An 18,005-nucleotide genomic window follows, 5' to 3' on the forward strand; every position below is an offset into this window, starting at 1 on the left:
TTCTTCATGGCCCCTATAATCAATCTTCTGTCTAAAATATAAAGATTAAGCAGCATAGTGGAATTTCTTCCATAATTTCTACACGATCATTAATATTATCTAAACCACAACCAAAAAAAAAAAAAGAGTGTTGCTGTGAATCTGACTAGGCAACACTCACTCTAAAGGTAATGACATGACTTTCTTAAAAAGCCTTAGTATTGCAAGATGCAAGCGGTCTGTCCAAGCTGCGTGAGATCTTCCGATATGAAAAGGTAGCTAGAGCACACGAACAGGCATGACTTCAGTGCATGTTTTATTTCTTGTGAATGGTAACATTTTTAGCAGAACATAAGCCAGATATAATCTCATATGCAATCTGAAAAGCAAGAAATCACAAGAGGTCTAGAGAAATTCTCTAGTAAGATTAGAATGAGAGATTTGGTTGTTCCTTCTTTGATTTTGTTTATATTGGGTTAGCGCACGTCCCCCTTACAACTCAGCTAAAACTGTTACATGGAGTCAGCAGACATGCCTGGAATGAGCGTGACAGAATCGGCTATAACGTGGAACCATGTGATTTAATTCTCTTATGCCAAATACTGGTAATTCTTTTAAAAGTGAGAATGAAAGTGAATAAGTCAGTGATAGAAGATACTGACACCAAACAACCGGAATGTAGTTCATTCAAATATTCATTCTGATTGAAACCACCGCCGAGTGAGGAGATGTGCCGTGTCTCTTGAGACCGAGCAATTAAACAAAAGTGAGTGCGATCACAGTGTCCTACCGCTTAACTGTACAATTGTTTCCCTGTTTTTGTAACATTGAGTGAGAGATGAGGGCTGCACAGCTAAACCAAATAACAATAATGACAATAAAGATAATAGTGTTGCAACTCGTTTCAACACAAAAGACGGTGATTCCACTTTGATTAGAATACAGCTGGCTATTAGAAGTTCATGGAGAGCAGTATGCATTTTATGGGTGCTCTGTGAAAGCTCAATCACTGTTCTCCAACAAAGCATCAGAGTTTCACCAAAGACAATCGCAACAGTTTATTTTTAATTAATTATTACTTTTTAAAAAAATACAATTATTGTTTTGTTACAACTGTGCAGCCCTGTGTGTGAGGTCACCACATCTGTGAGCCTCAACAGGCAGGAAAGGAACGCACATACATAAATACACACGCACGCACCTCCTTCGTCACACGCAAACAGGCTACAATGCACTTATCCCTTTTCACGCTCCCTGGAAAACCATTAGAAAATAATCAACAGCTTAGGAAATAGGATTAAGTAAATGTTGTAAGCAGGTTCTTGCATCAGGCAAGTCTCCATAAGCATTGCTGTGTACATACAGCCAGCTAGGGCTCTCCAAATCAGTGCCCAACAGCAAGTACCATCACGTTTTCTGCCACGGAATTAAATTGGATGCTTTGTAGAATCAGCTCATGAGGCCAGGAGTAGAACAGTACAGGGGGTTCATTCAGCTTCTGTTGCTCAGGTAGCGGTCAGTGTGTAAAGGCTTTGTGCAAAGAGGGTCCACACTGCATTCCTCTCGTCTTGCATTTCATGTCATTTGAATGCGGTCTAGTATTAATAAATTTGAACCAGTTTGTTAATGCCACTTCATAACACAAAAAGAACGTCTCTCTGTGCATCTTCCCTTCTGTCCTATTGCTTACCCCGTTATGCTGCAAGCGTCCACCCCGCTGCTCTGTGTTTTCTTTCAGAGGCTTTAGAGTCCTTTGCTCTGCGTGTAAGGCATTTTGGGAGCAGGCAGAATGGTTGGCATGGCAGTGTGCCTCCCATTTATTGTCTATTTGTCTTTTTCTACTGACTCCCTCTTCCTCTCTATTCTTTTCCTCCTCACATCTATGCATTCTCTACACGGTGCTCCTGGGGGTGCCATTCAGTGCCACTGTCTTCATCAAGCAGGGCGTTCCAGCTGCCTGGGCTCCCATCCTCGGTGTGGACAGACCAACCTCAAACACTTCATGAATCGCTTTCCGGAAACAGTGGAAATTGTAGTCTATTAAGCCTAGAATGCAACAAGAAGAAAAATACACGTTATACTATGCGCCACAATTATTTACACAACACTACCTATTTGTTTAGAGTCAATATCACAAGCAAAGACCAGCAAAAAATCACCAGGAAAATTTATGATTCATTTATAAACCGGAGTATTGGTGATTTTAGCCAAAGTCTCTGGCTTTATAATTATAAAATAAATGTGGCCATGGTCATTGATTACAATTAATTAATTATAGCTCTTATTATAAATAGATAAAGTATAGAATGTTTAAATGCAGGGAAAAAGGAGTTCAAGTCTAAAGAAGCACTTCACTGCAGAGTAAACATTTTCCTGCACTTCAACAAATGCATGCTGGAAGTGTGAAAACTACAAAAGGACCGTGATCTTCCAGGACCGAAGTCTAACACTATCATGTAAAGTATTTAAAAATAATATTTAATGCCACTGGAAAACCTTAATTAAAGTGGTAAATGAGGGGCAGAAAAAGACATTAACCTTTGCGCTCGAAACTCTCTTCTCTAAGAATGCAGACGAGCGCAAGAAACTTTGTGACTTCTTTCAGGTAGAGGACAGTGGTGTTATTGAGTTTAATGATCGCCATTGACTCCTTGTCATATGCACTTCCACTGCCATCTTCCTTTAATCTGTACAGATAAATCAAAGACTTGTAAGACACCACTATGTCCAGATATAAAAATATAGTATTCAAGTTAAACGTGAAACTGAATTATTAAATCACAGGCACATTAACAAGAATGTGGAATCAAAAATAATAGGATCGATGAACCTACGTGCACTACATGCATATATTTAAACCAAGTGTATAAATGATGCTTTTGTGAATTAAACTTACCCATAAATGCACGACACGTCAATGACCACGTCGATCATGTCACAGCACAGCTCGTAGGACTGCATGTCCACTGGTGAACTGTCTGTGGCTATGTAGATCTTACTAACCACGTCAAACAGGAAAGCCTTTTCAATCCCTGAATTCTGGGAAAGCAGAAAAGGTGTAGAGGGAGACCGAAATTTTCTAATTCAAGTTTTATTTGCGACCAAAAAAAAATAAAAAATTCAAAAGCTTATAAAGAACAACAATACAGTACATACAGAAATAAAAATGTTGAGAAGGTTCTCCAGGGTGGGCAGCTGGGGGATGAGCTTCTGAACCACTTTACTGAACGCCTCAAATATAGAGTGGTCATAGATACTTGTCAAGTAGAAGCTGGCCAAAAATAAAGAAATAAAAACATGAATATGGTTTTATAGAAGATATATAAATAAGATTGTAAACATCCAACACTTTTAAAGTGGCATTCTACTGCATCTCAAGTTATCCTTTACAATGACTGTATTGACGTTATTGTTTTAAAAAAAGGTATGCATGTTCCAGCGTACAACCCCATGAAAACTAATACAAAGATGGCTATTTTCCAAAAGATGTCTAGGTGAAGTGAAAAAAGTTTGATCATAGCTAATGCAGCTAGGCTATGAACTCATTCAACTCGTACAGACAGAAAAGTTTATACACAAAGCAAAAGACACGTCATGACTTGCACATATTCTCTACTAAATCTGAAAAAATCTGAAAACATTTCAGCCACTACAAATACCGGTAATTAATAAATGGCAAGCAGATCATTTATCTATTAAGTGTATTATTTATTTGTATTATTTATTTTATTATTATTATTATTCAGAATTACAGAATTAATTTAGAATTAATCCAAGATAAGAAAACATTTTAAAATATTAAAAAGAAAATAGTTTAAAAATACTATTTAATAATAATGACTGTAGGAAATAGAAAAGTAAAAGCTGAAATAATATGAAAGTAAAAACACTGTTGTAAATATTTCAACAAATAGCATTTGACAAATAAGTTCAAAGTAATGCTAAAATTTAAAAATCTGAATTTTAAAAACAGGTAATTGGGGTGACCTGCTGATTATCAGGGGGATTACAGAGTCTAAGCAGCTCTACCAAAGTTCCACTTTGAGAGCACGCACACACACACACACACACACACACACACACACACACACACACACACACACAGTTTATTTGAAGTAGACATAACACATTAGGTGAGAGCCTAAGGGGAATGTGGCACTGTTGATCAGAGTGTTCTACTCCTCCCCTTAAGGCCAAAAACAAGCCATGAGCACATATTCTCAAGTCCTTGTCACTTTTTTGTTGCTGACTTACACTCAGTGATGCCCGAGCCAAAGAAGTTCTTCGTTACCTTTATGTAAGTTTAGCATATGATATTTGCTAAACCAACTAATCCATTACATTGTTTAACATACCAAATAGTTTCTCTTTTCTTAAATCATATTACAAGTAGAACTGCAAAGCATTATTGGAATTTTGCTATTGGTTTACGTAAACTTTGTACTGTGCATCTCTGGAAAAACATCTTTTATTTTTTTACCACAGTGCAAACCTATGACCCAATGAAAGTAGCAAATTCTATTGCAATACACTATTTATGCAATAGCGGCACTGTTTAGCATGCATTAAATTTTTTATAAACTTAATATTGCAAAAGCCAGCATCACATAGGGCAACTGGAAACTGGGGAGAAGGTGATGAAAAAGCAACAGTAATGCTTTTTGTGAAGACACTTGATTTGCTTAGGATTTTACAATTCGCAGAAAGACAAATGCGCTGCATTCGAGCCAGGAAAACACAACAACAAAAAAAAAAGCTTACCTAAGATGCAGTTTCTCCAAGCTGGCATCAGCCAGGTCATCATTAGCCCTCTGGTGGATATCCCTCTGTGTCTCAATTTTGTGGTCGTCGGATAGGCCGTCAACTTTATGGATGAACACTTCAAAGTTGATTTCAGGGTTGACGCGATAGGCTCGAGATACCGTTAAGTGGAGTCTGCCAAGAGCCTCCATGTAGTCATCCTATAAGAGAGAAAACAGATATAAAGCAAGAGCGCTTCCCTGAAACGTACGGTTTATTTGATTCACAAGAACACAAAATGTGGTCAGAGCTGGGTGACAATAAAGCATATGATGTATGTATGCATTTTTCCAGTTTGGCATTCTAAAAGATGGAATTGGAAGCATAAGCAAAAAAAAAAGAAAAAAAGAAAGTGATGTGTGTATATCGCTTCACATTTTTATAGTTTCGTAACCTCTTTGGGCTTTCTGTAATCATGGCCATTTTACGATTTGATGGATCACCCTGGTCCTCTGATCACCAGTCACAATTTTGTATGTAAGGAATAAAACAAGCAGGACCATGCTTTTATATAAAACTAATCCAAGCTGGGATGGTGTGATACATTTACACCCTCAAGTGGAATATTATTTTTCCCCTCATAGCAGCGATTTGCCAACAATTACATGTTTTTTATATTTATTAACGAGTGGCTCGTTGTGGTTTTTATTTAACGCTACCGAACACGTCAGTTATGCATACAATATAACCACTATAGGAAGTCACTATTAGAAGGAAATATATTTCTTTGTTAAACACCACCACATATTTCAAATGTATTTATTAACCTTGTATTTATGTGGGGCATCTAGCAGATAAAATACCTGTGACTAAGCTTGTACCGTTTATTAAAAAAAATGTAACGTTTTATGTTGTGTAATAGCCAGTATTACCGTCAGAGCTGCACTGTGATCAAACACTAACGCACACCTTTTAATTGAGTAATGTAACTGCGCTGTTGTAGAAATAGTACTAGTAATATTACAACTATAAAAACTAGTAAAGCTTCATTATTTGCACATTATTATTCTACATACACATTACAAATTTACTTAGATCTGAATTATTACAGGAAAAGGAAATATGTATAAAGATCTTAATATGTTTAGATCATATATTTAAATATTTTTTTATAGCCAACGCTAATGTTTATGTTAAGGACAATAAATTCTATTACCGAGACAGTCCTGCTTTAGGTAACACAGCGATCTACCAATTAGGGCTGTAATGATTACTCAAATAATTCCATTACAAAAAATTCAACGAGACACAATCATTTTAATGCTTCGTTTACTACATTAAACTACACACAGAGCACTGTGTTTCCCACGAACCATTATTACTGTCCCTCTCCCGCAAAAAATAGGATATTTCCTCCTGCTCCTGCCAGCAAAAGCCCGCAGGTAAAACGTATAACTAGTTTTCAGTGCACTGCTTCTTCCTGCTACTCTGCTTTTTTTTATTATTTAGTTTCACTTGCTTTACAAACACAGAATACGCTGCAGAATGGAAAAAAAAAATCAATAAAAAAAAATGGAGGAACGTGGAGAAAACAGCAAAGAGAAGATTCAGGCCAAAGAAAACGACAAGGTTTCCAAAATTTTAAAAGCTGGCGATAAATACACCGATTTAGCACGTGGAAATATATTGCGTGAAGAAAACCACATCACGATATTGTGCGAGATTTAATAAATAAATGCACGAGTGAGAACAATTATAAGTTTCATTAAACAAATATTTTTTCCATAACCTACTCTACACGGCCACTCCAGAGGGAATTTTTGAACGTATTTGCATTTGTATTTTGATGTAATATGGCAGTTAAATGCACTAAATGGGTTTAGTGCATTTTTTATAGCGTTTTATTTTTATTCTCATTTTTTCCAGATATTCTTTTATGCAATTTCAGCAAAAAAGATAAAAAATGTTTTAAAAGAAAAACAAATTACTAGTTCATTTCAAGAGACCCGTCTTACGTTCTCTCTTATTTAGTATTGCTCTTTATTTAAAAAAAAAGTACTTCTAATCTGATTACTTGATTAATCGATGGAATAATCGTTAGATTACTCGATTACTAAAATAATCGATAGCAGCTGCTCTAACGCCAATGTTATAGGGCACAAACATTAAGTACTTTTCAATTATTATCCTGTATTTTGAGAATTTTTTTCTTAGATACACTACATGAACAGGTGGATTTTCTATAGTATAAGAAAAGTATTATGTCTCTGTGGGTGCGACTAATGATTGCCGTGGGGAGAGTTCAAGATCTCATGACTCTCTTCACAGTAAAAATAAATAAATAAATATAAAATAATCTTTAACACCACAGAGTTTGGTCAAGTTAAAGTGGAAAATCCTATCCATAAACATCATTGTATGAAAGGCAGTAATAAGCTGACCTATTCCTAATAACCAATTTGTGGGAATTCTTTAGGGCCAATGCAGCAGAAATGACTTGAGAGTAGCATTTGGTTTAAAATATTTCTACAGACAAACTGCAAAGCCACTCAGGATCGAATCACACAAATCGGTAGCACATTTTAAAATTAGATTTAAGAAATAAATAATTGTGTCAATGTATTGAAGCGTTACAATAAACCATCTTATAATATTGTTGCTTTTCTCTATAAGCAGTTAGTCAGCAAACAAGCGGTTAAATTCTTATTTAACATTTACCAACACAAAACAACAATCACATTACAGTTTCAAGATACCTGTTCAATTGAGCACTGCATCTGAACCACAGAATCTTTTAATATTACATGAGTAACACGTTACGCGAGATCATCTCAAAGTTTCCTTATCGTACGTATAGTTAACATAGTTCTCTCATAAGGTTAAAAACACAATGGGTGAATCATGCATTAATAACATGGGCTTATGTGTACAGCACATACAGCACCTAGTAGTTAATCAGATGATGTTCTCGAGCTTGACTTGAGTCATCAAATATATGTTGCAAAACATCATGCTCAAAGGAAGAAAATGGCACAGAGGCTATGTCACATGTTCCAGCTTCATATATCAAAGCTTGAAATTCCCAGGCTTTATATAGAGTGTGAATTTCTGACTAAATAAGCACCAGTTAAGACTCAACAAACCAGATCAGGTTTAATGACGGATTTGTTTTGTTAGGAAGTTGTTCGTTTGTACCGCTACGGTTTAAACAACTGTAATGTTGTATAAGGTGTACCGAAATTTCCGGACTCTAAAGCGCACCCAAATATAAGCCGCACCCACTGAATTTTACAAATATTTTTATTTTTAAAATAAATAAGCCACACCTGTCTATAAGCCTAGTGTCTACACTAATGTACTTTACACAGGCTTTAACGAAAGACACGTTACACACGGTGTAACGGGTGAAATATGTTGCGTTTCCTTTAGGAGCATAGCGGTATTTTGGGAACAGCATGCCAGAAGCGAGCTCTCCCTTCACCCTGACTCAACACGTTACAACGGCTTGTATCTAAACAGCAGTAGACCAAGAAAGTCATTGTTCACTGTCTTCCTCCTCCCTTTCACAACTATTTCTCTCGGGAGTTTATCTTTTGGCATCGTCGTGCGTTTAAAAATCACCCGATGGAAGTTTTTTCTCCCGATGCCGTGCAGCTCAGAACACAGGTGAGGTGCGTTTTTTCGTTTCTGTTCGGTAATTTCATTGGTCTAATGTTATGGGGTTCCGTTTTTTGGCTTGAAGTTTGTGAAACCGGGAAAAACCCAGGAAAAATCCATAAATAAGCCGCTTCGTTGTTTAAGCCGGCGGGGTTCAAAACGTGGGGAAAAAGTAGTGGCTTATAGTCCGAAAAATACGGTAGTTTTCTACATCAGAGGTCTTTAAACGTATAAACAAGAGGCCATTTTGCCTACTACAGGTTTTTCATTTCTACCAAGCAGGAGCCACACCTGATACTTCCATTAGGTTTGTATTGTCTCCAATCAACTAAACAAAAATGTTAGAATGTGAACATTTCTTATTTGTGATTTTTCTTTTCATTTATTCTCACCAACACCTATGTGTTTTGAACATTATTACGGTAGTAAGGGACTAAGTCCCTAAGGCAAAGCCATTTTTTCCTCTATGCAGGCAACAGTGTTTTGCCTACAGACGACACTGATCTGAACCGACTCTAACCCTAACCCTCTGCATGATTTCCACACCTTGCGGCAGTGCTCAAAGTTCATTTAAATTCAACTTTGAACTGGTTCACCGTCTTTCAAATGCAATAAGCATTTCACATGGCATAGTGTTTTCTCCATTCTGCTGCTTTTATGCATTTCTACTGACTTGCCATCACAAGCTCTGGTAACTTAAAGACTGAGCATTATGTCGATTGTGATGCACAAAACATTCAGCAAGCAAGATGAAAGAAAATTAAGAAGTTGACTATCACCTACGGAGCAAAGTGTGCATGTTTAAAGTGCATTGATGCACTTTACCTGTGCATCAATGACAAATATCAATGCGCCAGTTCCTCTGAAGATCATCTCATAATCAAAGGTCGGGTCAAAAAAGTCGACTTGACCAGGAAAGTCCCAGATCTGAAAGTTGACAAAAGAGCTGCTGGAGATATCATCCTTGTAGATTTTATTCGTGCTCTCCAGAAAAAGGGTCTCGTTGGGGGACATCTTGTGAAACACGACCTGAGGAGAAGAACATCGTTATTTGCAGTAAAGGGTACTGGGCGGAACGATGATGTGCATTGCTAACAGAAACTGGGAATTAAATTTTCACTAGTGCATTGGGTTCCGACACTAAATAATTCAAGGGTCACAGTCATTAACACAATGACTAGGTGTCCGTGCAAAAGCAGGGAGCATTGATATTAAGTATGGTGGAAGGCTGAGTTTTGGACTTTCCCCAGGAGACCCAAATTTGTGAATCCAAGAAGGCTTTAGACATGTATTTTTTTTTATCTACTAAGATTATATAGAATTTCATGAATCTCCATCTGAGAGGAATAAAGTGGTCTATTTATTTATAATAACAATATTAATATCTGTAGGAGAATGCTGAGCACCACCAGGAAGGAGGTGGTTTATGGATGTGGTGAAGTAAGACATGCAGGTAGTTAGTGTGAAAAAGGCAGATGTAGAGAACAGAGAGGTATGGAGACTGATAATCCGCTGTAGCGACCCCTAACGGAAGAAGCCGAAAGAAGAATCATGAAATCAATATTAATCATGTCAGAATATTCGAATACTGCTTAGTGAAAATGTGAATAGTGAATATTAAAATATAGATTTTGTTTATGTATCAGACAGTCTTACTTGTTAATAATTTCTTTAGAAAGTAATACCACTAATAGCGTTAGTGACACATTCAGGACGTCAAATGTAGAAACAACTAACCTAACGCAGAAATCATATCAATACGGGTTTAGTTCTTCATTGTGGTATGGTAAATTACTTTATACGTTCTATATAATGACACGCGAATGCTGAACTCAATTTTAGATCATCGCTGGCTGTCGGGCTAAACAGTACCTTTGCTAACTCTGCAAGTCTACTGTGTGTGTATGGCCGAATCCCAAATCCCTGTTCACAGACTACACATGCACACTACATCGCGCGTTTATAATAGCGTGTAGAGCCAGCGTAGTGGACTACAGATACAACAGATGAGCATTTGGGACAGAACCTCTGTACGAACACCTCCAGCTGTGGCGGTAGGAGTTAGCCTTGAGGAATAGCCCGGACCAGGCTTATTTTTACGCGTACCTTCTGAATGGAGGACTTCCCGCTCCTTCGCAAGCCCATCAGCAGTATCCTCGGCTTGCTGTCCGAGGGTGCTGGACTGTCCTCCATGTCTGCCTCTTCTTCTCCATAGCCGAAATCTTTGGGGAACGAGTCAGCCACCCCGTAGCTATCCGCCAGCGCTTCGTACTGAATCGACATCTTGACCCAAACGACGCTTTCTTCCCCGAAAAATCCCCCACCCCTTTACTCTACACTCGTGTGCTTTAACACACGCCTGTCGTACATCTAGCACACATACGGTACAGCATGAACACTTAGAAAATGCCTCCCGGTCTATTAATAGAGAACAAAGTCGTTTAGATCCCCTCGTCTTCCCCAATGTTTCTCTGAGGCGAAAGCATTACTTTAGACCCGCCCCTCCTGCTTGCTTATTGGACAATCGGGTGAGCAGGTGCGCTGTCATTTGCTGAGGCCGCTGTCCGTTTTCAAATGAGGCCAAAGATGCGGGGAGAACCGCTAGAGTCATGTGCCTGACAGTCACCTGACTGCCCTGGCGTGCACGCGGAAATGCTGCGGTTCACAAACCTACCTTGTGTTTTTCAGTTTCCGGATGGGAATAGTTTAGACATGTAACTGAAAGACGTTCTGATGAGGCATAAACGTGTCTAAAAATGTTTAGTTGTTCAGTTAAATATATGCATGGCACCTGAACACTATATTTCAAGAATGTGAACAACTTTAAACACTTGCAGCTTTATGTGATCACACCCTGTGCATTTTTCCTTCTTTACTCTAGAGCACAGGTTCCCACCCTGCTGTTGGAGAACCCGCTGTCCTGCACGATTTCCTTGTTAGAAACTAGCACCCATAAGAGCTGCTTCCACTTGCTCTAACACACACACACACCCACCTCAGGTCAGACAGGCCTGTTAATAAGATTATTAGCGTATTATCGAAATCAGCTGTGATAAGAGCAGGTACTCTAGTGCCAGGTTGGGGATCTCTGCTCTAGAGTTGTGCATGCTTCCAAAAAAATCACCAGAAAAAGTTAGTGAGTAGAATTGAGCTAATTAGCACCTGAATGTACTCCACTTTTAACTAGAAATTCACAATTACATAGAATTGTTCACAGTTACAATGTATTTTCAGGCCTGTTAAATGTCCTGTGCTGATTTATTACTATCTTTTTTTATAATTTCTTATATATTATTATTTTTTATATTTTTTTATATATAAATGTTATATATATTTTTTATATAAATAAAAAATTACATATAAAAACCCAATAAAAATAATAATAAAATATTATAATAAATTATTTTTTTTTCTTCCTGAAAAAAAAATAAATAAATAAATATATATATATATATATATATATATATATATATATATATATATATATATATATATATAATTATTATTATTATTATTTTATTTTTATTTTATTTTATTTTTTCGGAAGAAACCAGCGGTCCAGGAGGAAACCTAGGTGGAGAGCCAAAGAGGAGAAGTGGGATGGGCGACATGTTTATCTTCTCTGTTTATTGTTTGTATGATTTTTAGTTTTATGATTTTTAGTAAGTTCGATGGCTGCCATTGCTGACCACAAGAGGGTGCTGCTCGGTAGTTACGACTAAAAACTATAAAACTATAACTAAAAACAATAATCTATAACTATTATGCATATTCAGTGGACAGTAACGAGTTAAATGTAATTCGTTACTGTACATAAGTAGCGTTTTCGCTTATCTGTACTTTACTGAAGTATATATATTTGTGAATATGAAGATTGGACATATTAGAGATATTGCAAAGTCAAATATCTCATTTTAATTAATGAGTGGATAAAAACGTAAGTGGTCAAGCACGCAGCAAATACTTGTAAACTTTTCTCAAGTGAAAGTTTGAAGGGTGTACTTTTACTGATGTAATATGTTTATGTGTAATAAAAAAAAAATATAGAGAGAAGTTTTCATTCTTTCTGTGCAGCCCAGTACCGGTCCACTGTCTGGTAATGTTTTGTTTGTTTATGTGATAAAATGTGACTACTGTTGATGAGTGAACTCATCATGTGTGTATTTTCTTACACAGTGCTATCCAGCTCTCAGTTCAGATTGGCAGAAGATGTGGATACATTTTAACAGCAAAGCTTACTGCTCTTTATGTGTGTATAATTTCTATGTGATGGTTGTTAAACACTGGAAGGAGCCTCCAGTTTTGGACCCTTCTTGCTAAAGCCGAAACCTTAAGTTCAACAGTGTGGAAGTACTTTAAACATCTAAATAAAACCATAAGGAGTAAAACATACATGCTTTTTGACATGTAATTAAGTAAGAATACAATCATTTATTGTCAATATTACTTAAGTATAATATGCATACACTAAAATAAATACTTAAATATACCAAATAATTAATTACTGAAGTATTTCAATCATTGTAGTATAACTAAATATTTAAATTTTGTGCATAGAGCACATGGTATTAAAACTACTGGCCAGCTTGTAACACTCAATGACTATAGTGACTCAATGACCTGCGGTTAACCCTGGTGTTTTGGTGAATTTAAACAAACATCTGAATTTGCACTTTTGACAGGAAAGGCAAACATAAGCTTCTGTTAAACATGCAGGACAAAGGCTAGTTGATGACCGAGGCTAGTAATTTACTGTGGTAACTGAGGATTGCATGAATTTTTAAATATCAGCTAAAAATACCTTGTTTTTATATATATTTATTGTGTGTGTTATAAAGTTATAGAGAGAGAGAGAGAGCACTGAAGACTGCAGTCTTTTGTCCATAAGGGTCATTCCCATTCAATGTTATATAACACAAAAAAAAATGTTGGTTACATTTGTAAATAAATAAATAATTTGGAACATTTAAACGATAATAGGCTGTAATTAGGACACAAAAATATCAGCATATTGTTGTGTTGTCAGTTGTTGACTTGACTCTATGCCCCTTTCTATGTTTTACTAATGCCACACAATGGGACCATTTTTCATGCTCAATCTAACTTTCTCCTTACTTCTGTGTGTCTTGATGTGTGACAGCTCAACTGTTGTTTTTTCCTATAGAAAATGACCACATTTAGATAATCACATACAAATCAAAAGCCATACAAATCAAATGTTTATGCATTTAATAGAGTTTACATAAAATAAAATTAAATAAAATAAAAACGTTATTGGACTATGGTTAAATCCTCACACAGGATATCAGTTAGTATGGACTTATCATAGCAAACACGTAGGCCACAAGCACCTGCAGTCCAATATTAGTGATGTCCCAGTTTCCAATGATGAAAGCTCCGGATAACATCCCAGCTGTAGTGCTTATGGTGCCAGCCCATGACGAGCACCGAAGTGCTACAGCTGCAGCTCCCCCCATAGAGACCCCGGCTGTGCCTACTGCTCCCAGCAATGCACCTGTCACACCACCAATCCCCAGAGCTACTGATAAGGCTTCAACTATAGAGAGAAGGGCTACTGTTGTAACAGCTGCTCCCACTATAACTTTATCCAACACCTTCTGATCCACTGAACCACCAACCGTGGCACCTAAAGCAATCTGGAACATTTTGGATACAAAAAACCCTGATGCTATGGCTTCTACTGATGATTTGTGCTCCATCCTGGCAGAAATGTTCTCTCTACTAAGCACCTGTCCAGCCTTCTGCATTCTTACAGACATCTCCAGTACTTCCTGTCCTGCATGCACAGTGAGCACAGCAATGGCGAATGTAGCAAACATTCCCACACAGGCTGTGAACATCCAGAAGTTTAAATGCATTGACCTCATTAACAGGAAGGCCATGCAGAGGACTAGGGTTATTAGGACGACAAAAACAAATCTGTAGTCCCCAAATCCAAAGATCCCAAAGCCAGCAGTAACAGCAGCACTCACTGTCATTGGAAAGCCAGAGAAAGTCAAAAACTCTACATATTTAACTACAATGCTGGTCAGATGCTCCCAAAACCTCCTTTGCTCCTTTGTCAGCTCTCTTGCTTTATTTTGATGTTGCTTCATTTCCACTCTTTTCCATCCTTGGGTCTCCCAAGGAACTCTAGAATTATGCACATTCTCTCCATCAAAGCTTTTTTCTGTTTCAAGTATTATCAGCATCTGTTCAATCTCCACAGTGACTTTCTCTAACTGTCCAGCATCTAAAAAGTCTAGTCTATTGTAAAATTGCTCTTCAGCCGGCATGTCAAGGACACTACAGCACGTTCTTTCTCTGACTGCCAAATGTAAAACAATGTGAATAAATGCTTTAAACACAATTAGTATCCCCAGAGCCCAAAGTAGCGCCACAACCCCAGACCTCATGATATACTTTTCTATAATAACCCCAAGTGCTGCTCCAAAAGATGTTGTGCCAAGGGATGCAGCTAGCCCAGTGGCAATCAACACAAATCCACTTGGAGATTCATTTTTCTTGAACTTTATGATCAGCAAAGTAACTAAAGCAGCCACAGTAACTCCTGCTGCAGATGTGGTCATTGTTGTGGATAATGCAGTCGCTCCGAGCAAAGTCCCCAAACCCAGTGGCCCTATAGTCCTCACTCCATCCATAACTGGTTTTAGTAGTGATCCTGAGATAATCTCAGTCATGGCCTGGTGTACCGGAGTCACTGTGGCACCTAATGCACATCCTCCCACTGCTCCCAGCACAAAGCAAACAGCTCCTTCCCATAATGCACTCCTGAGATCTGGTAACAAAAGAGACCATGGTGTCATATGGGATAGTATTTAAAATGTAATACAAAAACTATACACCGTGATCCAGTGTAAGCATTATATGTATTAAATATATACACACATTTTCCTAAGCAAGGATAAGAATATTGTGATTTATGAACAAATTATTAGCAGTAAGTCATGTTACTTAAGCAAAGCCAAATTACCAATATTATTGTATTTTTGTTTCACCCCCGGTGTTCCCTAGAAAGGCTCCAAATCCGCTGTGACCAGAATGAAGCAATTACTGAATTAAATAATGCATTAATATTAATGACAGTATACTGTATGTAAAGGTGCCCTATAAATAAAGTAGCACTGTTACTACCCCATTAATTAGTTTTATTTGTTAGGAACAATTTGTGACTAATATTTTGTGATTTATTAAGAGCTTTGAAAAAAATGCCTAATTCTTTCTATAAAATCACCTTGTTGCCACTAGAAACACTAGCTTTGCCAGAAAGGTTTCTCCAGTCAACCTTCACAGCAACACTGACTAACTTGTTAAACCATCTTAAATAAATATATATGTAAATTTATATTTCATTCATTTGAAAATTAAAGTACAATCTCTTTGTTTTCTATTGTCTTAAAATATAGTAAATACAACCTCAGATGATCAACACATGACATAACAATGTAACATTATTTTTTTTACAAAAGTCAAACCAAAATCAAGAACCATTTTTGATAAACAAAGTACACCTTATGATTCAATAGTTTGTAGAAACAACCCCAAAAGCAATAACTTGAAAAGTTAATTTGTGTCTTTTACATCAAAACAAGCCCAAATCATCTCCCCTCCACCACCATGCTTGGCAGTTTGTATGAGTTGTTTGTGCTGATATGCTGGATTTGGTTTTTGCCAAATGCGGAGATGTGCTAAGTTCTTTAAAGACAGAAAATGATTTCTTTTGGAAGCACTTCCAAACAAACCATACTTGTTCACTTTTTTCTAATTGTACTATCATGAACTTTCACATTTTACATGCTAACTGAAGCCTGTAGAGCATTAGATGTGAAGATTAGAAGTCTGACCTTGGGGGAGTATCCACTTCCGGGAAACTTGGCAACTGCTGTGAAAGTTATTTTCTTTGTGAATAATGTTCCTCACTGTAGAATGATGAACACTGAAATATTTGGAAATGGCCTTATAACTTTCCCAGATTGATTGATGGACAGCAACAATTGCTTCAACAATTGCTTTTCTAAAATCATTGTTGATGTCTTTCCTCCATTGCATTGTGTTAACACACCTGAATGCTCCACACCCACATTTTATATATAGTAGTTGAGGGAATAAAAGTAATTCATTTAATCCTGTCTTTGCACAAAGAGTCACATTTTGTTTCAAATGTACACAAACCCGTATGGGGTAAATGTTTTTAGCAAAATTTGACCATCCTGTTTAACTTGTCAGCATGCACTTGATGTTATATTTGCTCACATACATGCAAGCAGTGGTTACAGAATTACTGTGGAATAGAAAACAGGTGTAAGGTTACCATTATTTAGACTGTGCAGGGTGTGAATCACACCAGGCTAAGTGTGTGTTAGGAAAAACATCTTGGAAAAGGCCTCTTGTTTCTTTAGGATTATTAATGTTGAGCAGTGTTTACGGTAAATTCTCGACTGGTGAACTTCGTCGTCAAGTAATATGGTTACAGATTTCCACCCAGAGCTAGTGCACTGAGGTGAGGTCAATTAAAAGTGATCAGATTATCGAAAAATAAATAAATAAAAACAAAAACAGATAATGATTAATATTGACTTTTCTTGTTGTGCAGACCAAGAACAAATTAAGAAATAAGCACTGAAGAGTGAAGCATGTATTAAACAGAACAATAATCCACAGCTAAAATAGAAGTGTCATCTCAGATGTTTCTTCAGTCACCATTAAAATTTGCAGAAAAAAGAACTCCCTCAATTGGTACGCACTGACACGTTTAAAAATGAAGGCCCACACGTATTTTCAGACCCATCTGAAGTTACCATTTAAAATTAATCACATATTTTCCATCACTTTGACCTTATTGCTATAAGAAAGAAGAAAACATTCCAATTATATAAACAAAATCATAATAAATAATAGTCATATAATAATATTGAAATCTTACTCTTCCAAGATGGTGCCATTGTAGTTCAGGAAATCACACTGAAGGTTCCAATGATTCTCTCCGACTGTAAAGACTCACTCATTAGAGCCCTGCTCAAGCTGAGACAGCAGCCTCCTTTGTGACGCATGACTGAAGGTTTACACCTCGACACGCTAATGTACACACCTGCTACCTGTATTTCTACCCCAATATTTTAATTTTACACATTATTATGTAAAATTGACCCTGTCCTGGTCACGCTATATAAATATTGCATCATCACTAGAAGTTTAGTCTCAAATTACATAACGTAGTGCTTTACAGTAACTGTATTATCATCATCATCATCAAGAGACTTCTGACATCTATTTTAAATACAAACACATAACAGTGCTCTTGTAAAGTATATATGCACGTCTCACATTATTTTGTGAAAAGTAGGTTTTTTTTTTTTAAGTAAATGCTGACTTCTAACTCTAAATTTACACAATTTTTCCCTTTCACCATTGTGTAGGAACTGTGCCCCAGTAGAACAGGATCACTGTCCAGCCCTAAGCTATATTTTTGTTTTGAACAGACAATGGCCTGAAATATTTTGGTTTATTCGCATCATTCTTTTGCAAAGATGAAGGTTAAAATCATTGATTTTTGGAATCAAAATGTTTAAATTTACTACTCAAACGTCTTGTGGGTTGTATGTTTAATC

The 18,005-nt window shown here is 36.9% G+C and overlaps 2 protein-coding genes across 3 annotated transcripts; both read right to left on the minus strand.

Moving 5' to 3' along the window:
- Positions 1 to 278: 278 nt before the first annotated feature.
- Positions 279 to 11,313, minus strand: rragca (Ras-related GTP binding Ca). Its single transcript, XM_046848081.1, has 7 exons — positions 10,483 to 11,313; positions 9,202 to 9,405; positions 4,741 to 4,940; positions 3,136 to 3,250; positions 2,876 to 3,018; positions 2,518 to 2,666; positions 279 to 2,025 (listed from the first exon to the last, which is right to left on the minus strand). The coding sequence occupies exons 1-7, from the start codon at positions 10,657 to 10,659 to the stop codon at positions 1,871 to 1,873; spliced, it is 1,143 nt and encodes a 380-aa protein (XP_046704037.1). The 5' UTR covers positions 10,660 to 11,313; the 3' UTR covers positions 279 to 1,870.
- Positions 11,314 to 13,588: 2,275 nt separating this feature from the next.
- LOC124384845 lies at positions 13,589 to 17,455 on the minus strand. Of its 2 annotated transcripts, none has more exons than XM_046847799.1 (2): positions 17,321 to 17,455; positions 13,589 to 15,175 (listed from the first exon to the last, which is right to left on the minus strand). In XM_046847799.1, the coding sequence occupies exons 1-2, from the start codon at positions 17,337 to 17,339 to the stop codon at positions 13,686 to 13,688; spliced, it is 1,509 nt and encodes a 502-aa protein (XP_046703755.1). In that variant the 5' UTR covers positions 17,340 to 17,455; the 3' UTR covers positions 13,589 to 13,685. The 2 variants fall into 2 exon arrangements, with proteins under 2 accessions (XP_046703755.1, XP_046703753.1); XM_046847797.1 differs by lacking the exon at positions 17,321 to 17,455 and adding an exon at positions 16,242 to 16,677.
- Positions 17,456 to 18,005: the final 550 nt, after the last annotated feature.

Source organism: Silurus meridionalis, chromosome 4 (assembly GCF_014805685.1).
Source record: "Silurus meridionalis isolate SWU-2019-XX chromosome 4, ASM1480568v1, whole genome shotgun sequence".
Lineage (NCBI taxonomy): Eukaryota > Metazoa > Chordata > Actinopteri > Siluriformes > Siluridae > Silurus > Silurus meridionalis.

Bases quoted from the DNA above. Each gene is read 5' to 3' on its own strand.
- LOC124384845 (XM_046847797.1), bottom strand. From the start codon at position 16,446: ATGCAATGGAGGAAAGACATCAACAATGATTTTAGAAAAGCAATTGTT. The intron at 15,176-16,241 runs GTCAGACTTCTA...TTTTGTTACCAG, and splicing joins GAAGTGGATACTCCCCCAAG to ATCTCAGGAGTGCATTATGG.
- rragca (XM_046848081.1), bottom strand. From the start codon at position 10,659: ATGTCGATTCAGTACGAAGCGCTGGCGGATAGCTACGGGGTGGCTGAC. The intron at 9,406-10,482 runs GTACGCGTAAAA...TCTTCTCCTCAG, and splicing joins GGAAGTCCTCCATTCAGAAG to GTCGTGTTTCACAAGATGTC. The intron at 2,667-2,875 runs GTAAGTTTAATT...TTATCTGTACAG, and splicing joins GACGTGTCGTGCATTTATGG to ATTAAAGGAAGATGGCAGTG.